Below are 26,164 nucleotides of genomic sequence, written 5' to 3'. Positions count from 1 at the left end.
CTGTATACATGCGTCAAACTGCGAGTCAGTCAACCACAATGTCTCGAGCTGGGCTACGCGCCCGCTTCTTTTTATTTCCTTCCCCTCATTCTCTTTCTTACCGTAATTTCCTCTTCGTACTCGTGTAACACTTCTCGCCGTCCGCGCAGTCGCAGACAAGCGCGCACGCGTGCATGATTTCGAAGCCGCCAAGCAGGCACGCACGGCTTTTCTCTATAACCCGCGCGGCCGCGTGCGTCCATCCATAAACGCGAAAGGCTAAGCGGAGCCGCGTCGTACTGCGGCGCGTACGGTCGATGGCTTTTTCTTTGAAGGAAAAAACAAAAAAGCGCGAGGAACGTCATTGCCTCAGAAAGCCCGGCTTCTTGCGTGCTTTTCTTGAGCGCTCGCTGGCTGGAGCCGCGCGCGGCGTTCCAAAAAAAAAAAAATTACACGGAAGCAGCGTTGAAGCGTGCTTTCGGCGCTTCTCTCTTTTATTTCTTTTTCTTATTTTTTTTCCTCTCCCGAGCGTGTCCTACGGGTTCTGCTGACTGAGTGACCGCCGAGCTATACATATAGCCGGCTGCAGCTGGACTCACACGTGTGAGCGAGCAGCGTCGAGCATTCTCCTGCACGACGCCGCCCGGACAGCTTTCAACGATATCGTGCAAACGCGGGTGACCATTGTCCACGCGCTGGAACTATACGTGCGCATGTGCGTGTGACGAGCGTACGGGCCCGCACGTGTGTGTCTATGCGCATGTTTGTGCATGGGTTCGTGTATGTGCGTATGCGCGTGCGTGCGTGGGAGTGACCGCTATATATAGACGGACGCGTGTGGTTTATGATTGACGGCCCAAAGACCTCGTCCATTCCCAATCCGCCCAGCTTCCTCGTCTTCTAGACCGGGACCTGAAAAAAACGAGGGCCGAAGCTGACCTTTCGCGGACCTTCGGCTTCGTTTTTTCTGGCTTCGCTGCAGTTCTCCGCGTGGGTTTTCTGGGTGTTATATGAGTGCCGAATGCAGGCGGACTCTATCGCAAGCCGAAGAAAAAAGTCGTTGCAGAATGCCCACGGCCCGGTTTGAAGCTCGTGTGTAGGCCGCGTATGCTCTTTGACCCCCATTTCTTCCTTTGCTTTCCTTTGCGGCCGCATGCATGGTATACGGTGCACTTTCTCTAACGCGAACAAGAAGTGTACGAGACGTTCGCGACGGTGTTTAACGGCGGCCTCTCTGATGTCTGCGCGCTTGTAAGAGGAAGTCCCGTAACCAACCGACCAGCTGACCGCGTTGACGTGAGGAAAGCTGCTCGTCTCCGAACGAACCTTCCCTTTGAACGGCGAATAAGTGTCATCCTATGCATGCGGACGATGAACCGCACGCGATCGGGTCTGTTATTGACGCGTGCTCTTTTCCTGACCCGTACATATTTCCCAATACTCTATAAACGTTTTTTTTTTTACTAATTTGCTTGGAACACTTTAGTCTCCTGCGTAGAAACGAGTCTAGAGGCAGAAGGATAGGATAGGAATAAACTTTATTTGTCCAACGGTTGTTGATGTTGGTGCCCGGGGCTAGGCTGCCAGGGGTCCATCGCCCGAGGAAAATCTTTCGAGATCCTCGGCAACGGCCCTGGCCCGCAGGACGGCCCACTCCTGGTCTTCGGGTGCCTCGCTGAGGAGGGCGGCTTGCCATCTCTCAGCGAGGCGCCCCGCTTCAGAGGGTTCTGCTGTTGTATTCCCCCTTCCTCTTTGTCCTTGTTCCACGTGGAGTCGGCATTCCCAAAGCACATGGGCCATATCGGCCCGTTCGTGCTCGCACCACGGGCAGCCGGGCGACGGGTGCAACGCGGGCCACAAGATTTTAGTTTAAAACAACAACAACAACAACAACAAAATTGATGAGAGCGTTTCGCTGTTTTGCCGTCGCATGCCGCATTAAAACACGTTTATCTTTGTTTGTTTGCTTGTTTTTTAAGTCCACATCGTGCACAACTTTTTGACTACGAATAGCCAGCTCCGTTTATCGTCTTAGTCTTCAGCAGCACGCTGTAGGCGGGCGGCGGTTAGAAACGCCAGGGGTGTAGGGGATTATAATGTCTGTCTGTGTGTTTCGGTACCTGGACAACCTCGCATTTTATTGAAACCTGCCTTTGTTAACACTCTAGTGAACGCTGAACACCCCTTCCCGCCCCTCAAAGAGAACCACGGCTACGCTTCTTAGGACCCGCCGTGGTTGCTCAGTGGCTATGGTGTTGGGCTGCTGAGCACGAGGTCCCGGGATCGAATCCCGGCCACGGCGGCCGCATTTCGATGGGGGCGAAATGCGAAAACACCCGTTTACTTAGATTTAGGTGCACGTTAAAGAACCCCAGGTGGTCAAAATTTCCGGAGTCCTCCACTACGGCGTGCCTCATAATCAGAAAGTGGTTTTGGCACGTAAAACCCCAAATATATAAAAAAAAGATACGCTTCTTAGGCAATTGTTTATGTATGTCGCTTTCGCTTCTCACGTCGCCGGCTCGCACGCGCATCTGTGCAGATACCCGGTCCACGCCAGGAAATGTCGGCACGCAGCCACTGTTTTACGAGTATTGTGTGTCTTCCCTCCCTCCCTATCTCTCTCTCTTTTCTATTTTTTGCATACCACATAAAGACGCTCCTCGGCTGCCTTAGAAATCCAGTTATATCGAGAATCGCATCTCGACGACCCTGGGTGTTGTTTATACGCGCAGAAGACCAGTGCACGCTGCGCCTCTGCCCGCGCCGAGAGTCTGTAGCTTTATACTTCCTGCCGCGGCGGTTCACCTTGGGATCGCCATCATCAAGAGCACGGCACCGAAGCCACCCTTACACGCACCGGTCGAACGAGGCATCCGGCGAACTGAACGTTCGCCGGTTGCCGCAGTGGCTAACGCCCCGGATGGATTTCCAAATAATTAGACATTCTCCCATTTGTCTTGCGCCATGTGCGTGCAGTATACAAGCTGGCGAGGGAGGGGGGGAGGCTTCAAGTGGAAAAGGAGGCGGAGAAGGGTCGTGCGATACTAACTGCGTGGACCGCACCGTCGATGTATAGTATATATACTCAGTGCGGTCGTTAATCATGCGCGAGCCATTATACATCCCTTTAGGAGTTTATTTTTCTTTATTACTCGCATTATTCGAGTCTCGCCGATAGTAAATACGGACTGGTGGGCGTGTCCCGCACTCGTGTTATGTACTTTGTACGGCGCGCGTATGCGTGCACGTCGCCGCTGCGTTCTGGAACGTGATTCCACACCCACTGCGTTGCTCCTCTGCATTGCGCGCTCTCGCTGTGTAGTTCGTGCGTTAGTACGCGCCCTCGCCGGTGCGATATCTCGACATCAAGGACGCTCATATCGCACGCTAGCCGTTTGATCTCGTGCGGCGTGCTCTCGTGTTTCCATTCTACAGTGCTTTTTTAGTTTCTGTAACCTTGTCCACTCTGTAGCAGCATTCCCTTCGAAACCTCCGTAACATCCCAAGCGCACTCCTTCAGTGCCAAGCGCAGGTTCCGGCGTTCTTGGCACGTACGCTGTACTGCTCCCTGGTGATTAATTAAACGAAAAATTTAGGCTCACCTGACGGGTGGATGGTTTGAGTGATGGAGTTTAACGTCCAAGAGAAACGAATTAACCGTGAAGCCGCGGACGCCATGCTGGAGGTCTCCGGATTAACCTTGACCAACTGGGTTTCCTATAACTTGCACCCAGACAGAGCTCTGCGTACGATCACGGTGGCAGCTGACGACAGATAATGGTGCGGCCAGATCCAAGCGATACTATCCGTTGAAGCGTTGTTCAGCAGTGTTTTATTGATGATCGCATGACAAGGAATGAAAGCGAAAAAAAAAAAGATAGCTTTAGCAAGATAGCGGCTGGCATATCGTTGAAGCAGCTCACTGTCCAACGATTTAGTCTCTTATAACCTGCGCTATCGCATAAGTCCGCTCAGGGTCATCCATCTTCATCTCACGTTCCTTGCCTGGCGAACGCTTGTGTGCGTGGTTTCAAAGCTACTGAGTGCCTTACTCCCACGAACAGTTTGCATTATCCGCGCTTAGAAAGCAGAGCCTGATAGCTGAAGCAACTCAAATGTCCAAAGCAACGCATCGTCTAAGTATACTTCCGAGATTCAAAAGCGTAATGAGGAGTATTAGGCTAGGGCCCTTGCTAGCAGATATCGGTCCATGGCATGCACATGCACCGCGGAGCACTTGCTGCTTTCGCCACTCCAATCATTGGTTGTTTTTCCTTCTTTCTTTCTTTCTTTCTTTCTTTCTTTCTTTCTTTCTTTCTTTCTTTCTTTCTTTCTTTCTTTCTTTCTTTCTTTCTTTCTTTCTTTCTTTCTTTCTTTCTTTCTCTCTTTCGTGCTCTTTTCCTTCTTTTTCTTCTCTTTGAAGCGCGCAATATTGGTATCGAAGGCTTCCAAATAGCCGCCTAGCTCAACTAGCCATATGGTCGGCATTCGCTGGTGACCTTGGAACCCCCCTCCATATACCCGTCCCATGCGACCGAGGTCGATCGCATGCCATTAGGGCAACGAGCTAGTTTGGCGCCAGATCCTTGGCTAGACGCGATGTGCCAGTGCGCGCGATTCTGCGCGTTTATTTGTGCTTACTGTACTCTTCGTCCGCCGTATCCAGATCCCGCTTTCTCTACAGCCCCCGAGAGACACGGCCAAAACCGTATCGACGGGGCGATTCCTTTCAGACGTGGTCTAATCGCGGCCAATTTCCTTTGCCGCCCCATAAATGGGGGCTCCCGCGGCCTTCAGCTTTTACTCGCTGAGTTTCTCGATCGTCAGGCCAAATCCGGATAGTCGGAGTGGCTTGGCTGTTTGGCAGCGTATAAATGGAAGCGGAGCTGACGGCGTCGGTGTGCGCTTTCATTTCCCGCGGAAACCAGATAATAGCTGCACGGTCTCGCGAGTGCTTTTGGGGCAGATAACGGACCACACAACGACATCGCAATCACGAAAAGTCTGCCGTAGTGCCCCTCGTTATATAGTATAGATGACAGCGCATCGTCTGTTCCATACGCCCATATCGAAAGACAACTATGCTGTATACCCACCAGGGCTTGTCTCCATGCCGTGGATAATTACGTGCAGTCACGACGGGATCAGATGCCACAGAACGGCTTCTATAGTCACGCATCTTGTCCTCGCGTGACATTCTGGCGCTAAAAGAGCCGAGGACTGATAGCAAAAACTGTATGTCCGCAGATCACTATATACTCTTGATTGAGGACAATTTGCTGCTACAATATCGCCGCCGAAGACGCCGGACGCCCGGGCATTTGTTGGTACTGAAATTAGGTCGCAGTAAGGTGAAAATAAACCGTTTTTATTTGTTTCGTTTCGGAGTCATCGACATTCTCCGTTGACGCTTAGGGAAGGCCGTACGCGGTATGCAGCTCCGAAGTGCTCGTGTAATCGAGCCAGTCCCCCGCTTTCGCGGACCATTCAACTACGGTCACGGGCCGCCCGCACGAAGCCACATTTCCTGGTCCGCTGCGCGCGGCACCCGGCGTCGAGCCGAGATGCCGACGGTTCCTCAAAGGACGACACATGCGGCTGCTACCGACTCGGAGTCACTTTCACTCGCCGCCGCATCACTGATCGGATGCGTCACGATCGGAACGCGTGCGTGGCTTCCCTATGTGAGAGGCGCGCGCGCATTACACGCTGCGTGCGTTCGCTCGCCAACGTCAGGCCAGAGGCACGCCTTTCAGGCATGCGATACTCGCCTCTGGCATGGCTCGTGTTACTTGCACGCGTGAAGGAGCTTTCGCGTCACGCCCGCCGCCGCAGAGAGTCTCCGAGACGTTCCCTTTGGGCGTCGTCGTCGTCTCGTCTCTCGGGAGCTGTCGACAGCGCCGGGCTGAAAGCCAGTGCCATCCCATGCGGCGGCGATGCTGTGTCGTTCTGCGGTCTCCGACGCCCACGCATTCTTTCCGCCGCGCGCCTTCGAGGTGCTCTCACAGCGAGGGCGGACGAACGTCTCCACGGAGTCTGAGTGGTGAACGTGAATAGTTGCGCGCAGCGTGTTAATAAAGCGGAGGAGTCATGAAGGACGTGAAGTTTGGCTAGTCGTTCTTGGTGACTACCACAGGGCGCCTGTATTAGGCACTTTACCCTATCTAACTTTATCTGAATGTGCTGCTTTTTACTTATATGTTGCAGCGGCTTAAAAAGGTCGAGCCCCATATCATCATCACCATTCATCATAACCATCGGTGCAAAGGACTAGACGACGTAAGCGCGGAGTTGCAGCTTATGGGTATTTGAATATCAGCGTCTGAAGTACAATTCAACGCACTCAATCATCAATAGCAGGGCGATGACCTCTCGTCTGTTCACACCTCTCTCTAGTGTAACGGATCTTGGCTGTGAGCTCGGTTTGGCTTCGCACCGTGAGACAGTCGAACTGCGTACAATTCGAGAACTTTATGACAGTTCATTTTTACGTTGCGCTACGTTTAGAGCTGTGGAATTCTTGAACGATGCTTCTATCGTTTTGTCTCATACAAGACGAGATACCAGGTTTGGTTGTTTGCAAGGTGAAGTACCATGCATTAAGTACTCTCCGCGCCAATCTCCCCGTGCCTTGCCGTGGGCTCGTGTAAACACTTATCGCAGTCGTAATAGAGTACTATTGTGGCACATCGGAACGAGCAAACAAGTTCGGAACGGATTTAAACGCGTATTCAGAATTTCGACATCAAAATGTTTCGTCAACGTTAGAATGTTTCAATCTGCTGGAAGGCAGATTTCCATCGAATTTTCATATCCGAGAAAGAAGCGAGGATGCACCTACTTCGGGCAAACTTTCTCACTGCGCATCACACTTTGTATTATTTGCTTGCCTAAAGTCAATGTTTACTTGTTAACTGTGCTTCTGTTTTCCCTGCTTCACTCATACTTGGCTCATAGTAATCTTTCCGCTTCGTCTATGTTAGTTCGAATGATTCCTTGTATTTCAGGACATAGAATTACTCTCTCTCTCTTTCTGACATCCGCATCATGCGCAATATCGCTAATATGGTCGTTGTTTTCCTCTCAGCGTTGGCAGCGATGCATGCAACTTGTGTATGCAAGGAGCTGTAGAAGCACGCGCGCACTCTCATGCTTCAGTCATTTCAGCTGCGCCGAAGCATTCTGTTTGCTTTTTCTTTCGGATTTGCGCATACACGCATGACGAGGATGAGCGACTCCGTGGTACGCAGACATGGCCGCCCGTGCTGCCAGCTCTGGGCGGGGTCCTCTTCGTTCGTTCCACGAGCATGTCAAGAGAGCTAGGTGTGAAAGTGACGGATAAAGGCGTCGCCGGCAGCGTAGTCGGCATGCCGAAAGCGCCACGGGTAACGTCGGCGTGAGCTTGGAAAACGGTGCTGTTTTCCACGTCTCCTGGCAGCTATAGCGTGTCCCGTCCTTGGATGTGTGTGCCACACTTGGCATCTTCGTCGTTGATGGGGGGTGGCTCGTTTGCGGCCGGACGTCAAAGGGTATACGCGAACCGGCAAGAGGTGATGATGAACGGTTTTACTACTTCATCCAGACGTGGGGGCTGTCGCCGCTTGTACTATAATACCCTGTCGCACGTGAAAGACAGTTGTGCGACCTTTTCCCGAAAGGTGGCGCCGTTGTGCATGAGTACCCGTCCCTCGGGGCTTCTTGTCTGGCGCCGAAAAAGAAGAGCCGCCCAATATTCTCCCTCGTAAGTCTGTACTCCCATTCACACCTTCCTCCGAGTCGGCGTTTTTGTTGGGGCGCGTTTGAAGACAGCGCAGAAATTCGTCAAATTATGCACACGTGACTGTGTGTGTGTGTGTGTGTGTGTGTGTGTGTGTGTGTGTGTGCGTGTGTGTGTGTGTGTGTGTGTGTGAATGCGAGCGCGCGCGCGTGTTTCTGTAGACCACTGGGAGCTTTCCGTCAACGCGACATGCAACTCCGGACTCTGCGCACCCGTCGGCCCTGAGCGGTTGCCGAGCAGACAAAAAAGAACGCGCAGCGGACACCCTTAACGCGGGCTTGCGCTCTGTCTTCTTCCATGTAGCTACACTACCACATTCGAACGTCCACCGGCCGTCTTTTCTGCGTCGTCGTTTTTGCTTATAAGTACAAGTCTGGCGCCGCCCGTCTCCCGCTTACGAGATACACCGGTTTTTTTTACAAACGCCAGGCTCAGTGTCTTCGCGCCGGCGCATGCGCCGCACTCCAACGCCCCGAAACTTCACTAGTAAACCCTCCCTCCCTTCCACACGTCTTCTATGCGTCTTCGCGGGAGAGGAACGCGGCCGCGATAGCACAGAAAACGCGTTGGCGTCGGCGAGGCGAGGTGCACGTATGCGCGGTGCGGCCGTGCCGAGCCGTCGCTGCGCTTTCCGCATCGACGATCGCTTCACTGGCATCACCCGCGGTGGCAAAACGTTCCTCCCCATGCTCGCGCGCGCGCGCGCTCGTCCAATGACGCACGGATATCTCGAGGGCGGCTGTTCCTGGAAGCGATGACCCTGGCTTTTTCCAGGTCGCCGTGGTGGAGTAAGCTCGCTTGCCGCCGCCGTGATTATGTATTCGCCAGAAGGAGCTGTAGAAGCTGCCTTGCCTGCTCGGATCTGTACGCAGTCTATACGGCAAGTTTTATTACGAGTTTGTAGTAGCTTCTTGCGGTCGCGCTTGGTTCGTCCCAGGCGTTGTCGCGGACTAGGTGTATACTGATTTCCCACCGTAGGCATATCAAAAGGATTCCCCGTGTCCACCACAGCTTCTTTTAGCCTCACTGTCGACACGATTGCCAGCAGGAAGGATTCATGTGATGTGAGCCTCTTTGCGTTCCCGACGTCTCATACACGTAGAAGCGGCTTGCTTTATATCATTTGCGCGCGCTGCGGTTTCTGGGAAACAAGTTAGAATACGCTTGCATTAACCTACGCAATAACAAATAGGCTGTGTACAATAGTGCTGTTAAAACTGCGGCTGGTCCGCTTTCGGTTGGAACCAAGAGACAGAACAGAGTAGAGGGCCGGACGATGAGTTTCCCAACAATGGAGGAACGAAGGAGAGGCTACAAATTGAACTGCGACGCATATCACTGCAAGGCTGCAAGACGGTAAGAAGAGCGCCGCTCATCATTTGCCGCCGACGGTGGAGTTGCTGTATATGCTAGCAAAGGGACCTTTGGTGGCATATACAGTAACTCTATAGACGAAGGCGCATAGGAGCGCCATCTAATGCTAAAGCACGGCACTCACGAGTTCACCTGAAGCCTCTGCGAAGTTTGATCATCCACTTGGTTCAGTCAGGATACCCTTTTTTTTTACCCCAAAATCACTTATGCATTGGGAATTTTCTCGGAATTAATCTTGTTTTGCGCAATACGTCAGCTTGTCGCGCTTTCGGTTGGCACACATTTTAGTTTATTACTCATTACGAAATAAATTAATTGTAGACACCTGGCACCTCGCTGTTTTTTTTCCTTTCTGGTTTTTCGAGTAGGTAGAGCAACTTACTAGGTCTGCAAGTTGGACCCAAATTTGATTCCCTGAAGAGGACCACCTTTCTTTCCTCGACTTATTCGATGTTGGCTTTTAACGAAACACTTGGTCTGCTTCCTTCGTCACCTGGGCGACAGTTCATCCTACTGTTATTATGCCAAGTTTCCAGGCGTGTGGTCGAAACGTGCAGAAAATCACCCAAAATAGCACACACGTTCATGGTGCGGTCCGATTGGCGCTTGGCTCCCAGCTGGACAGTCCTTTCACGTGTGTCGTAAGCTCCTGGGTCTACTTTCTTTTTTTTTTCGATTTCGTGGTTGCAGCGATTATGTGGCGTGTCTGCGCAGTTCTATATCCGCTCCTTATTCCCACCGTCCTCCTTCGTGCAAAAAAAATCTAATAATAAAATAGACCTATTTCCGTTTTCAAAAACGGCATTGTCGCAGAATTACCGCCCTGGCCCCTTCTCGTTCTCGGTTTTCATGCTTCCCACTTTGTGCTAGCTGGTCTTGCGGTTTCTCAGCGCTTCCGTTTTGCGCCCGTTGCTTCGTTTCGCGTGTTTCCTCCGACGTAACTTGCAGATGTAGGCCGTCTAGACGATCGGCATAACTGGGCCGAGCAAATGTGCACTTTTCCTCCGGCAGGCCCGGTGGCGGTTTCAATCGGGCTTGCGTGCCGCTATTTTCAGATCCATAAAGGTCCCCGTAATTGGGCCGCGCTTCCTGATTGCTTTCCGCTACTCGGTTGTAAAATAGCTTCCCTATACTATGAGCATAATGTTTTGCAATCTAACTATGATGGTTTTTATCGTCGCTTGCTGCATGGCCGCATTTACATTTTCTCTCTCTCTCTCTCCATTCCCCTCCCCACGCGCAGGGTAGCAAACTGAACTCAGTCTGGTTAACATCTCTGCCTTTTTTTCATACCTTCTCTCTCTCTCTCTCTTACGACATATGCTCCTGTATGAGCGGGCGCCACATTTTTCTGGCTTCACAACATGGAGAAGCTTTTTTTTTCTTCCTATGATGCGTACTTTTGTACGCAAACGAAACGGGAACAGGAACATTTTCATCGGAGCAGCAAAAATCGTGAAATTGTGATTGTTCGCAAAATAAATAAAAAAAATGGGGAAAGAAGAATAAACATCGTGATTGTTTGCATCGGGACAAATAAATGGAATGGTTATTCGTTTCGATCTGTAGGAAATATGCACTGTTCAGTTTTTCATTGCGTCACGAAACGTGCACATCCGCTCTGCTTATATTTGTATACCACCGGCATACGGTGACGGTGATGCGCGCAGTCGGCGATAAAAGTTCAGGGGACACTAATTCCACGACGAATGTCGTGGAATTAGTGTCCTGCTTCGTTTCTGCTTCGTTAAGCGCTTCTCATTTTTAATGAATTAGTCGTTTGATCGCAAAGGCTACTGTCCACTTAAAATTTGGATTCGAGGCTGAAATGCCGATAATTCAGCCTTTTTCGCCGACGATACGTCCGACTGACCGACTGTACGCGTTGCGTTGTGAGGCCACAACTTTCCAGTACTGGTATAGCCAACCGGAACTACCTCTGGTTAACCTCCCCGCGTTTTTATACAACGTTTTTCTTTATCTCATGTGCTATCCGAGCTTAGCATGCAAGCAAGGCCAGCGCAACGGATGTTTCCATAAAGGCCCGGCATCGCCCTTACTCTGCATGGGAGACTAATGAGATGCAGTCGCGCATTGTCTGCCTCGTCATGCACGTATTCAGGCAAGGAAGCGCCGCTCGCTTTGGGAAACATCGCAACTATAGGTTGCGTATGCTATTGTTCTGGGTATATTAGGCAATCGGCGGAGGGAAATCATTTTCGTCCCGGCGCATATAACAGACCGCCGATGACTGACCTCCTGCTTGACGCGGTGAACTCTTTTCTTCCCCCCCCCCCCTTTTTTGCATTATGTTGCTGTCGCCGCAATTGTTTGATGTAGTGATGCGCTTGATGAGGTATTTTGACACAGGCTAGCGAAATGTTGGTAGTCGATACCATTTTTTCTTGTCCCCTTTGTGTTTGCCTTTGCAAACGGCGCGCTGAGTAAATATTGCTTCAGTTTATTTGATTATTGATTCACTAGAATATGAAAAAAAGAAAGATGTTCGAATCTATAGCAGGGACCGTAGTGCAAACTCTACAGAGAAAAAAAAATTAAAGTTTTGATAAGTTTAGGTGAAAAATCCTCGAGAGGTATCGTCTGTACAGATTTGACCGAAACAGAAGTCAAGTGTCAAGCGGTGGCCCTCATAGTGATGAACAGCATTCTTCATAAACGCGCACTCGGATGTATATTACTATGGAAAGCCACATGGTAAGCTAAAGCTAGAGTATATCGTCGTTCGTCGCCCGTCGAAACACACCCATGTCGCAACGTAAAGTGACGAGCACTCCCGCAAACGGCCCTCGGCCGCATCATGGAGAAGCACTGCGGGGAGCTTTTAATTACGAGCAAACACGCCGCGTGCCTCACCTCGCTGCTATACACAATGTTGCGACAGCGCGAACCTCCTGTTTGCGCGGCGCTTTGAACAGCGTCGTCCCGACAAACTGGTGTCCCGACGAGGCGAAGCCGAGGACCGGCTTGTTTGTTTCCACGCTTTCACGGGCAGAACGTTTTGCCCGCGGGAACCACACTGTTTGCTGCCGGAGGCGTCGCGCGACTCCGTCTCTACGACGCCGTACGAAAGTCATCACACACACGAGCGAGTCGCGTCTTCATTGTGCCTTCTTCCTCAAGGCCCTTTAGCGCGTCCCTCTCTCTCTTTCTGTAATAGTAAAAGGAGGAAGGCTAGTCAACGCGTGGTGGTCTTGACGCACGCGCGTCATGGTGGGGATGTAGGCGCTCGGTAAACGCGCCCGGGAGAATACACATGCGCACTACAGCCGCGGCGCCGACAACGAACACTGATTGCACAAGATTGTCGTGACACGACCGCATACGGCGAGCGTGCCGGAGGGACTGCATGGTCGCGGGCAGTCTTCTCGGGGTGGCCGAGTCGGCGACACGAAGTTGCGCGCGCCAGCAGCGGCGGCCGACGCAAAACGAGGCCGTGCGGAGCTCTCTGTCTCTCTCTCTCTCATTCGCTTATGCCTTCGTACGCCGGAAGAAAGGACGGCGTGACGACTCGTGCTTGGACACCCGGCCCCGCGTCCTGTGTGCTCATATGCGTTTATTTATTTTTATTTTTTTTACGCGCAATCGTGAACTTGGCGTCACTGCGAGCGCCGTGCTACGCCGGCAACGTCGGCGGAAAGCCGACGAGACGAGCGAATTAACGACGGCATCCGCCGGGCTGGTCGTGCCCGCGCTCCGTCGTGACCGTCGGTTGCTCCAGCCACTACGGACAAGAGCTTGGCATTGCCGTCGAGTGGAGCGCGCGACCTTTTCGGGGCTGTCAACGCGCCCCGCGTGCGGTCGCTTCCCGTGTCCCGTGGAACTCTCGTGAATTCGTTAATGCATCTGGTGCTGCGGCGCTGGCTGGTCTTCGTGTCCCTGCGAGACGTCGATTGCAATGAGCACGATGCAGTTTGCTTCGGAACTCGCAGAATTTTGTCTCTCACAGTTCCGTACATTGTGGGAGAGCGATTGGCTTCGTTATTGGCCGGGACGCCGCTGTGCTGCCGTTGTCTGCTAATCCTAAGATTGTAGAATTCCGCCATATTGTCGCATTCGTGATCTAGGCAGTTCTCACTGGCCCACGGGGCTACTACGGCCTGTCTAATAAGCCCGAAACGCCAGCTAGGCGGAATTTGACAACGTGGTGGAATTTGATAGTGTCAGGAATAAAACTCTGGGTAATGAAATGGATCGTTGCAATTGCGGTCACATGGAGCGTATTTTCCAAAGCTCAGTCACTTTTTTCATTTCGTCATCGATCATTAAGTGACATGTGGCTCGGACGCGTGTCACCTGGCTCGGGCACGTACCGCGGAGCTTCCCTCACGGCCGAGATCGACAGCCCAGTAAAGCGGGTTTTAAAAAAATGACGAACGGAATATAAAATGAAGTGTCGCAGAATACGTCCCCAAATGTCCGCTACGAGCGAGAGAGTCACTGTTGCTGGGGATCTGGTTTGTCCGGATCCCCTGACGGCGTTCGAGACGGTGTCGTGCGACGCGTATCATGTTCGTGTAATATGCTCTGGTTTCGCGGGATCGTTCTGCGCATTCTGATCGGTCGCCTCCTTTATTTTCTTGCAGTTGGAGCGTCTGCTGCAGTATGAGCAGTATCTGTCGCAGCTGGCCTCAGCTACGCCCAAGCACCACCCAGACTACAACGACCTCACCAAGGCGGCGCAGAAGGCAAAAAGCGTGAGTGCTCATTTCTCTTTGCATGTTTTCTCAAACTGATTATTGCCGCTGTTTATTAATTTAAATTCTATATCTGCCTAGACGACCGTTGCCTAGACTAGGTTGCCTAGATTTTAAATTGCCTAGACGACCGTTCCGATAACACCCAAAAGAGAACAAACAAACAAACAAAATCTAAAAGGCTCCTTTGTATGAAACTGCGACCGAAATAGTTCGCCACAGCTCACATATATTTTGTACACGGTGCCGCTGACGTATGTACTCCTCATCGGTAGTCACTTCGAGCGCGCATTCATCAACTTGCGCTATCGTGGCGCAGATTCAACCAACCAAGCCTGTGTTTGCTTCGGCGCGGTATTGTGGCGCCATCTAGGACATCTTTTGGAGAATGACGGCTGTTGCCTCAAAGATTCCCGTGGACATCGTTGCGTCATTTTCCTTCTTCCCCCCCTTTTTTCTTTTTTGTTTCTCGTGTAATTAAAGCATATGACGCACAAGATGTTTCAGACCAACATGATACCACTAAAGGCAATAATATGGCTTGTTAGTGCAAGTAAAAAATTCACATGGTCGCACATCTCTCAGGTACATATGACACGCCAGGTGTTTCAGATAAGGGCCATCGCGATTAGAACTGATGTTAAACGGGAAACGTTTAGGAAGTCTATGGCGACTGAGTGGAGAACCGCAAATATTGCGTCCACCGGCTATGACGTGCTTCCCCGACCGTGGCTCAAACCGATGACAACCACTTGTGTCCCGGTGCCGTGACAAAGAAAGCGAACGAACGCAAGAATCAGGAACGGGAACGAAGCGACATAACTGCATGAGAAAGGCGGAGGAAGTAATAGGCGGCGGGTGCGAATACTTGGCAGCCGGCTTGCAGCCGGTTTTCGCTCCGCGATAGCGTTTTGTGCCATTTCCATTTTGCATATATATATATTTTTCCCCGCTTATTCACCTTACGTTCCCTCGCATCGAGACGCAGCAAGATGAGTGGCGGCACTTCGCGGCATCACAGGATGACGGACGCGTGTGCCTGTCATTGGACGGGTGGGGGGGTCTTTTTTTTTCTCTTCCAGGCTTGCTTCTGTGATTACCACATTTCGTCGGTACGTCTATAACAACAACAGCGGCCGGGTCTGTACAACAACGCCTCCTCGGCCTCAAACAAGGGCGAGGAGGAGGGCAACGGTGGAAGAGGCCCTGTTCTCAAAACCGCTCATTTACGAATTCCGCGGCTCGAAACCTCCCTGCAGCGCTGCGTTGAGCGCGGGGTACACGATGCTGTAGCCGTCGGAGCTGTTTCCACGAGCGAATTACACGAGTCGACCCGTAATTAGTGTGGACAGCCGAGAGACGGATCCCCCTCTCTTCTCTTGGGGGCTCGTACTGCGACCCTGTAATCGCCGCGAAACCCGAGGAGTTAACTGCGCTTTTAAATTGGGCGCGTTGCTTCGGAGCAATTTTTCTAACGCTTCGGCTGCTCTCACTTCAGCACCCTCGAATGACTCTGCCCCACCCGAACCGCTCTTAGAGTATTTAAATGCGCGTATTCTAGCGTTTGTTTGCCTGGGTGATGTGGCATGATGTGGTGTAGTGTAGCGCGGTGTGTCGAGATAGGATGCGGTACGACGCGGTGTGGTGTGATGTGGTACGGCGTCGTATGCATGGGTCTAGGCTCTATCTCTATATGGCAGTGTGTGCGCGTGTGCGCATGTGTTTGCGCATGTGTTTGCACGTGTGCCCCTGTTTTATCAGTTCGCCAGACTTCATCGGCGATTTCCTTGCATTCACTCAAACGCTCAAAGCACCTTGAATCTTGAGTTAGGTCCTGCATCGAAAATAAGTATATACCACTAATATATCAGCCCGTAAGGCATAATATTGATAAATGTTCTTTCGAAAGAAAAGAAGCGTTGTAGTTATATTGGTATCGAATATTAATAAATAGAAATAAGGTTTTCACAGCGCCTGCACAGCGTTTCCATCATCTGAACAGAAAGAAAGAAGAAATTACATATATGTGTAAGAATGATAGGTATATCCGTATGAACATTAAAATCAATAAGCGGTTATGGTTCAGGGGGAAACAACAGAGGGCCAGTGTGAAGCGAGGCCGAGCACGCATAGAGGCAGGACTCGAATTCAAGAAAATGTTATTACGCTAAAATCTTTTGTAAGAGCGAGTGCCAGCCGCCAATCATAATGTAAGGCATACCATGTCAACGAAGGCGGCCAGCCAACAGCGGAGAGCACTTACGAGCGATACGCTTTGTGAATTCTTCTCCAGTCTTTCACATTCTTGCGTTGTTTTCTTTTGTTTGACCCGTTTTGCTTTGTTTGCGCTTTAACGGTATCTTAAAAAAAAAAAAAGAAAAGGAACTTTTGCGTGACCCATCATCGTTCGCAGAAGGCATGAAACGAGTTTTACACGGGCCAGAAGGGTTGGGAAGGATTTAACGTTCATTCACAAACTTGAACGGAGTCGCATGATTAAACGCCGTAATCACAAACGCCCGTACCTTCGTATAGACATTTGCTCGCACGCGTCGGAAACTAATGATCGCCGCATGCAGGATCCGTTACACGCGTGCACAGGGCACTGCTATTACGCTGTCGGGCCCCTCCTGTGTACATACGAAGCGACGACGTGTACGTACGCGCGTTGTTTTCCGTCCGCTCGTTCAGCTCCGCACTTTCCTAGTTCCTGAAAGAGCGCCCTGTTGCTTCCAGACGACGTTTATGTCTCGTTCTATAGATATACTACATCGCTTCTTTCAAGCCTCCGTCTGTACACGTAAGTGCGGAACAAATTACCGCGTCTGTAACTTCTTATGAGGCACCCTTAAAAATTGACTGCATGAAAATCGTATGGGCGTGGCTTGGGATCAAAACTGAGAAAGAGAGAGAGAGAGAGAGAGGAGGGTGGGGGAGGAAACGAACTTTCCGGAGCAGGGCACGTCGGCGTTAGCTGTAGTTCATGTGCGAGCATTTGTTACTCCGTCTGAGCTGTAGGCTAATGGCTGCGTACGTCTGTGGGCATTCGTGTGTGCATGTGGGAAGGGGATTCCCCTGCCTAGATTGCAACAAGTTGGCGGAACGAGCGGTGGAGGGAGGGGAGTGACGAGGCCTAGGCTCGGTACATGTGTTCGGCATTAAAGCCACCGGAAGAGCTTTGAAGACACCTCTCTACCTCGCGCACCTAGCTATACCTTCTTTCACTTTATTTGCTCCTTAAATTTTTATATGTCGTTTCTCCGGAGCCGCTTCTTTCTCGTTCGCGAAGGCTACAATTTGCCTGTCAGCGCCAATGGTGGCTGCCGTGTGCAAGGTGCGCCTTCTTGCCACGTGATCGAACTCGCACCTGGCTTCCGATAGCTCCGGCGTGGACATCAGACTCGTGGCCCAGATGAAGCTGAGAGAGAGAGAGAGAACGAGGAGGAGAGAAGTGTTGAAGCCTGAGAAGGAAATGGCGTATTAGTATACCGGTGTTTCTGAGAAGGCGACCCGTGTTTCCTGGGTGCGCGAACAAGCGTTGAGGAACTGGGCGGCGTTTCCTAGGATCGCCACAGGAAGGAAGGAAGGAAGGAAAACTTTATTTGGTCCTGCAAGTAGTGATAATTCATCACTAAGCGGGCCGCTCCCACGTCGGGACCGGAAGGCCAAGCCTCACGGCCACATCGTGAGCCTGCTGGACAGCCCAGAATGCGCATATATATATATATATATATATATATATATATAAAGCGAGATGCTCCTTGCGTGCGCAGAGCTATCGGGTTCAAATCGTGTAAATGTAAGCTGAATGGAATATGTAAGAAAACGAAATCATTATCAGAACACGTTCTAGGGCCTTTGTAGCGAAGGTTCGTTCTTCGTCCCTAATATTATAGAGTGATATTTATTTTTTCTCAAGGCAGGTAAGGGATGCGATAACAGCTCTCAATGTCGGCAGATTTCCCTTGGGTATCCGCGATGTTTAAATACGTCGAGAACAGCGCTAAATCTCGCTGTTCACGCGCTCGCACGGACGCACGCACACACACACAATCACATATTTCATTCAAGAAAAATGCGATACTTTCTGTTCTCTGCCGCAAGTGTGTGCCGGCCGGAACAAAAGACAGATGAGCCGTAACCTGACGGTGCGGATTATTTGGCAAAGAAAGTGGCAAGGGGGGGGGGACTCAGGGAGGCCGTCGTTTGCGCACACGCGTGTAGCGGCTGTAGCTATATTGCGCGTAACTGGACCACGAGCACCGCCCCTTAGTACGCATTCAACGCCTCGGGCTCATTGCGTAAACGCGCGACCGGGCCGCTTCAGCAATTTACTTTCGGGCTTTCCCGTGGCTTCCATTGTCTCGGGGCGCTCATTTTCCCTGTGCGCGCGGCCATGTGGAAGCAAGTCCGGCCAGTCAGTGTCGTTGAGGAGTCGGCATAGGATTGACGAAAGCAATCGCGTCTTGTGCCTTCCCGTCGCACAGAGTATATGTAGCGCAGCATCGTTTCCTCAGTGGACAGTTTTGCTTCTGTTCCGACAGATATTGTCCCAATGACAGGAAATTGACTCGTAGCTGCTATTTGACACAGCGCGCGCGCGCACTTGTCTACTTCCTCTCATTGTGGAAATTTTTGCCGCCCTTTAGAGACGGTGGTAGAACACGGCATACCAACTCCCAAACCCACGCAGTTCGAAGCGGTAAATTGGAACCTCTTTAGGCAGAAATGTGCCGAAAAAGTGGAGCTCAAGGATTTAAGCAGTTGGAGCAAAGCCCTCTTGGAAGCGGTTGAAGAGGCCACCGAACAGGTGGAGGCGGACGAAACGCAAGAGGTAGTAGACCGGAAAATGGTCGGATTATGGCGGAAAAAGAGGCAGCTAGGGCAAAAATTGAAGGAGAATAGAAGCAATAGAAACATTAGGAGGGCATTAGCGCACCTGAACGGAGAGATTGAAGAATACGCACTCGAACTCACGAAACGAAATTGGAATAGCATATGCGAACAGATGGATCACAGAATTGGTAAATCAAATACATGGCAACTATTGAGGCACCTACTCGATCCCCAAAACAGCAAATCAGAGACGCGTAGCAACATGCAGAAACTAGTGTATAAGTACGAAGGTAGTAATAGGCAATTGTTCGCTGAAGTTAAGGATAGATATCTTAAATGTGGTCCGCAACAAACGCTGCCGGACTACAAAGGCGAAGAGAACCCCCTCTTGGACAGCCCCGTCACGGTAGGAGAAGTCAGGGCCGAGTTGAATCGACTTAGAACGAAAACAGCTGCAGGACCGGACAGAATCAGCAATCGGATGTTGAGGAACCTAGACGACAAGTCGATAGTAAACCTAACGAATTTTATGCAAGAGTGTTGGGAGAAAGGTAAAATCCCCAAAGAATGGAAGGAGGCTAAATTAGTCCTAATTCCAAAACCGGGGAAAAAGCTCAGTCTCGAAAACCTCAGACCAATATCCCTCACGTCATGCGTCGGGAAACTAATGGAACATGTGATACAATCTAGAATCAGCAGATACTTGGAAGACCAAGACATATACCCTGACACAATGATAGGCTTCAGAGCACACCTATCTGCGTGTGATGTCATGCTACAGCTTAAAGAGCAAATTATCGACCACAAAACGAAGGACACGAAAGCCATCGTTGGCTTAGACGTGGCCAAAGCATTTGACAACGTAGACCACAGGGCAATCTTAGAACAATTGAATAACCTAAACGTAGGGAGACGTACCTACGAGTATATAAAAGACTTTCTGACTGACAGAACAGTAACGGTCAGTCTAGGGGGTAACGAGGAGAAAGGGATAGTGCTCAGTAATAAGGGGACACCGCAGGGCTCTGTACTTTCACCCACTCTCTTCAACATAGTAATGATTGGACTCCCGCACAAACTTAAGGACGTACAGGGGCTAGAACATACGATCTATGCGGACGACATCACCCTATGGATAAATAGAGGCAGTGACGCCCACATAGAATAAACGCTGCAAAAGGCCATCAATATAATTGAAGAGCACTTAGAAAAAGCCGGACTTAAATGTTCAGCTACGAAGTCGGAGGCTCTCTTCATCAGTCCACAGAACATGCGAAAGAAAATCCATAACCACGGGATAAAACTCACTGTTAATGGGGACGCGATTCCAAACGTAAAAGCTATACGTGTGCTAGGCATGCACATTCAGGACAATGAAAGAAATACAGAAACGATTAGAAAGCTTGAAATGAGCGTTAGCCAAACCTGCCGACTCCTCCGAAGAATCGCCAACAAGAATGCAGGCATGAGGGAGGCTAACCTATTAAGGATAATACAGTCCTTCGCGATCAGCAAGATTACATACGCAACACCGTACCTTAAACTAACAAGGGCCGAGAAAAACAAAATAGAAATCCTTATTAGGAAAGGAGTTAAAACAGCCCTAAACCTGCCACCATGCACATCTACGCAGAGGATACTAAACATGGGCATTTCAAACACCCTAGAAGAGTTGATCGAAGCCACACTAGTCTCCCAGCAACAGAGACTAATGCGAAGCAGAGGTGGTCTGAGAATTCTAGCGAAACTAGGATACAAAACTAACAACAAAGTAAGAAACACGGGAGCCATCCCGTCACAAATCAGAGACAGGATACGCATACCACCACTCCCGAAGAATATGCATCCCACTCACCACCAGGACAGGAGGAAAGACAGGGTTAAAGCGTTACAAAAATCACTAGATAAACAGCAAGGGGTGTTCTACACGGATGCAGCAGAATATGAAAGCAGACGAGGTTTTGTCTCAGTGACGACACAGGTTAACGGTGAGAACTCAAAGAGCTGCAGTACCCCGCAAAACAGTGTGGAGGTTGCAGAGGAGGTGGCCATAGCCCTAGCTTTGACTCAAAAAGGGGTGAAAATCATAGTGTCAGATTCCAAAACAGCTATCAGGAATTATACCGCAGGGAGAATCTCCAAAGAGGCGCTCAACATATTGGAGAAAGGACCAATTCCAGAAGAATTAGTGAACCTTATATGGACTCCTGCCCACGAAGGCTTGCCCGGCAATGAGAAAGCGCATGCATTGGCCCGAGAGCTTATTTACCGGTCCACCAATGCAGCCTCTACAGCCAGGGAGCCCCTACAAAAAGAGGAAGGTATAAACACTTACAGCGAAATTCTCGATTATTATAGAATGGGAAGGAAAACACTGCCAGAGGCGCATAAGAAACTAAGTAAGCAGGAAGAGATAACATGGAGGCAACTCCAAGCGGGGGTGATCTGCAACCCTTACATTCTGAAGAGATGGCACGATAGCATTGAGGCCATGAGTTGCAAACACTGCGGGGCAAAGGCGGACATGATCCACATACTATGGACATGTCCTAGATACAATAAGCCAGGTAGGGATAGACAATCCTGGGAGACTTTAATGACCAGCTCAAAGGAAGCTGACCAAAGAGAAGTCATCCGCATGGCCCTGGACACCGCTGAGCTCCAAGGAGCATCAGCCAGCTGAAAGGGGAGGAGTAAGCCGAGGAGACAGGAAGACTCTTGCCTCCTTGGGGCTCTTTTTGCGGGTGCAAATAAACGTTATTTCTCTCTCTCTCTCTCTGCCGCCCTTTGCCGTTGCCTCAAGGCTCCTCCGTCGTCTCCGAGATCGAGCACTAGGCGTGAGAAATAACGGTATCGTTTCTAGTTGGGCTTGTCGGCGTTTTATCGTTACAGGGGGGCCAACTCTGATATTTCACGAAGTGATGTCCAAGAAAGACGCACACATTGCAAGTATATGTCTCTCCTTTGTGCCTCACTTCGTGGAATACGTGAACTGTTGCCCTGCAAGGACAGAAAGACATGCGGTTTGAGATCCGCTTCCTAACTCGGCACCTTGCATTCCCGTGAGGGAACTAGCGCGCTTCTCGACGTGTTCCATGTGACCCGCCGAAGAGTAGTCCGTTGACGCCCATGCTTTATAGTCTCTTTGCCTTTAGTTGTACTAACACTTGATGACACAACTGATGCTCTTATACAAAACCGTCCACACGTACGAAAAAAAAAGTAGACATATAGTTTGGTTTGATTTACAAATTACTTTGGTCTCACTGGTGGCTCTCGTACCAGCGCATCCCCGAGTCTTCGCAGCACGACGTCGTGGTCAGGTTTCATTCTTGACCAGCAGCACACGAGTTCCGGCTCGGCGAGAGTGTCTCCAGGAACGGCGGGCCAAATAACGAACGCGCTGTGCCGGTCTAGTAGCATACACTCGATATCGGCGGGCCAACGTTCAACGAGACGCGAAAATTTGACCAGCTTTAACTGATGGCCGAAGCGATAGCACCGCGAAAGCCTCGCCCTATCTCAGTCACTGCACCGAGCTGATATACAGTACACGTCACCACCGCGGCGGGGCGCGTTTTGTTTATTGTCCGTCGTCCCTCTGGTCGACTGGCCAATCGCCGGTTCTGCTATCCCTGAGGTCATCGTCGCCATCATGGGTTGCCGTTTGCTCTGACGTCAGACAAGTCCGAGGGGCCCCTATAGCTCCAGTGTCGTGTCCGCTGGCGGGAAGAAATGTGCGATTCGGGTGGCCATGTTTTCGACGTGCGTGTTTTGTGCGCGACAGTTCTTCACTGTTCGCATCTCGCTTACGAGGGATGTTTGTTCCGAGGCGTCTGTCTTATGAATGTGGATTAGATCAACCGCCCCCGGTGTTTCGGGTCCCTCCATCGCGGCAATAATGGCTTGCATGGACTGGTTGTGCAAGCGCCTCTTGTGGAGCGCTGAAGTTCCAGCCACGGTGAGAGAGACGGAAGCTGGATGTGCCGCGCTCTGTTTGTGTTCTTCGACGCTCCTTGTATCTATACGTGCCGCAACACGGTGTGTGTGTATGTGTGGAAACTTTTATTGCAATGAGGTTCGGAGGCTCGACTTCTTAAGCCAAGGCGGGCCGCTCCCACGTTGGCACTGCCAGGCCAAGCCTTTCAGCGACATCATGGGCCTTCTGGACTGCCATTAGTTGGTCCTGCCCGTGGGTGGTAGTCGCAAATCAGTTTCCTAGATAGTCCAATCGCAATGGCTAACGTAATATTATTGAAGTCGGCCGGGCAGTAACAAAGCGTTCGTTCTTTCGACACTGTTTCGTAGGCTTGCGCACCGGGTTCTCACCACTTTCTTTTTTTTTCTCGTAATCCGAAACGAGAGAGAAAAAGGGGGTGTGTCTGTAATTAGTCAGTGACTCGGACTCAACTATCGGGCGAAACTTGCCAAAGTGATAGCGGGCCACCAGCTTCACAATCATAAGATAGCGTAATGTGATCAGTTCCGGGGTGAATTCCTTGCAAGAGTCGCACGCTGGTTAAGACCAGGGCGCTGGCGCCTTTTCACCGCGAAGTGCTATTGGGGGTCCGAGGAAGTGCTAGAGTATGACAACGTGGCTGGATCGGTTCGACTTCTGACTCGACCTGCTCGCATGGAGTTATAAACGAGCTGACCATACTTTATAGACCTGTACCACACGGCTAGCTGAGGCTCTTGCCGTTGGGCTATCCTGAAACTCGGCGCAAAGCACACACACGCACCAAAACACGCACGCGTGCACACAAGCCAGTGCAGTCCTGTGTTTTCGTTTGTGTTCGTCGCATGTATTTCCTTCAACTTAAGTACGTCATTGCCCGCTAACTTGCTCGATTAGTTCAAGCCGTCTAAAATAAAAACGACTAAGTATGTAACTGTATTAGCTACTCGGTTTATAGATCGGAATGCCAGTGCACGGTTGCCAGGGTGTACAGGTGAAACGTTCCCGGTCCCCGCGCTCTCAGGTGGTGCGTCACGGACGTCTCGGTCCGGTTTCTTGGCTCCCATAGTCGCGTGCCACCGTCTTTTGTGACCATTTGGACGTCGTCGGTCGCGTGGCAGGACCTCGACCCTGTCTCACGCTTTTCTCGCGAAAACGGCTAAGGTGTGTGCATTATGCGTGTCGTGCCAATACTCTGCGCGTGCTGTACTTCGCCTTTGCCTCCTCCACACTTTAACCCTTTAATCTGCAGGTGACATGAAAGAACGTCACAGAAAGGGTTTAACTGACAGCTAGCGACAAATTGAGTGTTCGAGGAAGGCTGGATTCCGTACCGGTAAACGGGGGGAACCGCCGCGCACGGTATTTCCGAAGCGCCGTGCATGCTTGTGTACGCATGAGGGTAGTGTTCGTCAGGTCGGGCGGTGTGCAATTGCGTGCAGTGTGGCCGCGAAGCAATGGACTAGGCACAAAAGTAGACAGTATGCGTTCGTTCCCGAACTCTTGTTGGGTCTTGCGTCGGAAATAAGCCGTGCTTTTTTTCTTCTTCCCCTCTAGAATCTGTTGCAAGTGGTGCCGGTCAATGCTTCGCGTTTCTTTACGGCCAGAAATTCCATAGCCTCGTTTTTCGTTCTGACAGAAGTAACGTTTCGTTACAAAAGTAACGGCAGATGACGAGCACATTCATCCAATTCATCACTGTTCACTTTGTTGCAGAACGTTTCTTGATTTTTCTATGCATGTACTTAAATAAGGTGCACGCTAAGGAACCTCGGGCAGTAAACATTAATCTCTAATGTCCCACTAAGGCGTACCTCATAACCAAATCATGGTTTTGGCACGTGAAACTCCATAACTATAATTTCAGCGTGCCACGATTGCTTGTGCTAACTCATGTGCGAGATGTAGAAAAACCATTTAATATATGGCAGATTGCCAGCTTGCGTGGCCGTTTACATGTAAACCAACGTAGTAAATGGGAAAGGGACACAGTCTGTGGCAGCTTCTTTTATTTATTTGATTTCCTTTTATTTATCCATTGCCTATGTTTCAGTGTAACACAATACGTATAACACGACTGAATGTAGCTTGTGTCGTACGTCTCTGTGCATACACCTGTCATCAGCATTCTTCTCTCGTCAAGCATCGCACGTTGCCTTTGTCCTTGCGGTCATGCGTATGCACCTCACGCTGTGCATCCGCCTGATTTGGTGTTTTCGTTTCGGCACAGCGTGTGAAAGGTGCACTGCACAAACATAAAAAAAAAATTTCAAGACGTTAAAATTTTGAACTTAACGCTGCACATGCACGAACAATGCATAGGGTTACCCCTTGCGTAAGATGAAACCAAACACAACTGTACGCGTCGCCGTTAGTTGCATAGCATTTAATTAACTGCTTCGCTAAAGCTTTGCTCGACGTAGGTTCAAATATGAGCGTTGGATCTGCGTAGCTTTTCTTTTTAATCGCGAAAAAAAAATGCACGGTCGTGACGCAACTGCCGGGTTTAATCTCCCACTGCACTGTACTTTGGCACCCGCGGCCGAACTCGGTTGTACCCTGCTGCACGTAATTGATGCGGCCAATACGCGCATGCGTGGAACGGACCACTCGCGGCCGACACGTGCGAAGCTCAATCTTGGATGGAATCTCCGCATCTTCGTACAGCTCCTGTCTCCTTCCTTGGACGATGGTCCCGAGACTACCCCCCCCCCCCTTCCTCCCTGTGGGCATTGTTGAGCGTGCATCCCAGCGGTTTTGCCGAACCTCGACGTTCGGGGGGGATTTCGCGCTAATCGGCTTGCGGGGGTCTGCGCAACCGTGCGCGCGCGATTTGCGTTCGACGCCCTCTATGTCGCTGTTGCTGCAAACCGAACCAACTGGAGGTCGTTGAACCGGACCCACCAGCGTGTGTAGCGTTTCGTAACGTGAATCCGGACAGTTACAACCGCAACTGTTTTGGCCAGGTTAGCAGGAACGCTGGATGCAGAGTCCCTTCACGTGACAGTCATTGGCTGTCTATATACCTCAAGGCGGGCGCCAGAAATATTTCGTGGCAGAAGCGCATGCCGGATGTTATTTCAGGAACGAGCCCTGCTTTCAGTTTTGGCTCTGTCGGCGCCGCCATCTTGTGCTCGTGCTACTGTTACTAAAGGTAGCAAAGGATAAAGATTAGGTTGAGCCAGAATGGCGGATTGCCCTTGTATTACAACTACGCCGCCCTCTTGTTGCGAACAGAACTTCAGTGAATCAAAATCAGCGTAATAGTACAAGGCGTACGAGAGCGTATGTAGGCAGACTTGGAGAGCAGCTATATCAGCACAACGACCGGTATTTAGATCACTAGCGCTCGTGGCGACATCTCGCGCGGCGCTTCGTTCACCTAAAGTGCGCGCTCATCACCTGCATGCGACCACTAATCATGCTGCTGTCAACACGTTTATGTCGCCAAATTAAACGGCTAATCTAGTCTGCGATTGAGACAAGTAGTGACTCACTGCTGCCATTCCCCTCTGCTCCAGC

General features: G+C 50.8%; 1 protein-coding gene across 7 annotated transcripts in view; it reads left to right on the top strand.

Moving 5' to 3' along the window:
- Window positions 1–26,164, top strand: part of LOC135920702 (rho GTPase-activating protein 20-like) — a 712,294-nt gene that overhangs the window by 649,912 nt on the left and 36,218 nt on the right. For 5 of the 7 annotated variants that reach the window (XM_065454923.1, XM_065454925.1, XM_065454924.1 and 2 more), the window contains one exon: window positions 13,738–13,848. In XM_065454923.1, the coding sequence (XP_065310995.1) occupies window positions 13,738–13,848 (111 nt within the window). Of the gene's footprint in view, window positions 1–13,551; window positions 13,669–13,737; window positions 13,849–22,305; window positions 22,646–26,164 lie in introns of those variants that run through there. The other 2 variants (XM_065454926.1, XM_065454928.2) reach the window with 2 other exon arrangements.

Source organism: Dermacentor albipictus, chromosome 5, assembly GCF_038994185.2.
Source record: "Dermacentor albipictus isolate Rhodes 1998 colony chromosome 5, USDA_Dalb.pri_finalv2, whole genome shotgun sequence".
Taxonomy (NCBI): Eukaryota; Metazoa; Arthropoda; class Arachnida; order Ixodida; family Ixodidae; genus Dermacentor; species Dermacentor albipictus.
The sequence above is the reverse complement of the archived record's forward strand: the minus strand, read 5'-3'. Positions and strand labels throughout refer to the sequence as shown.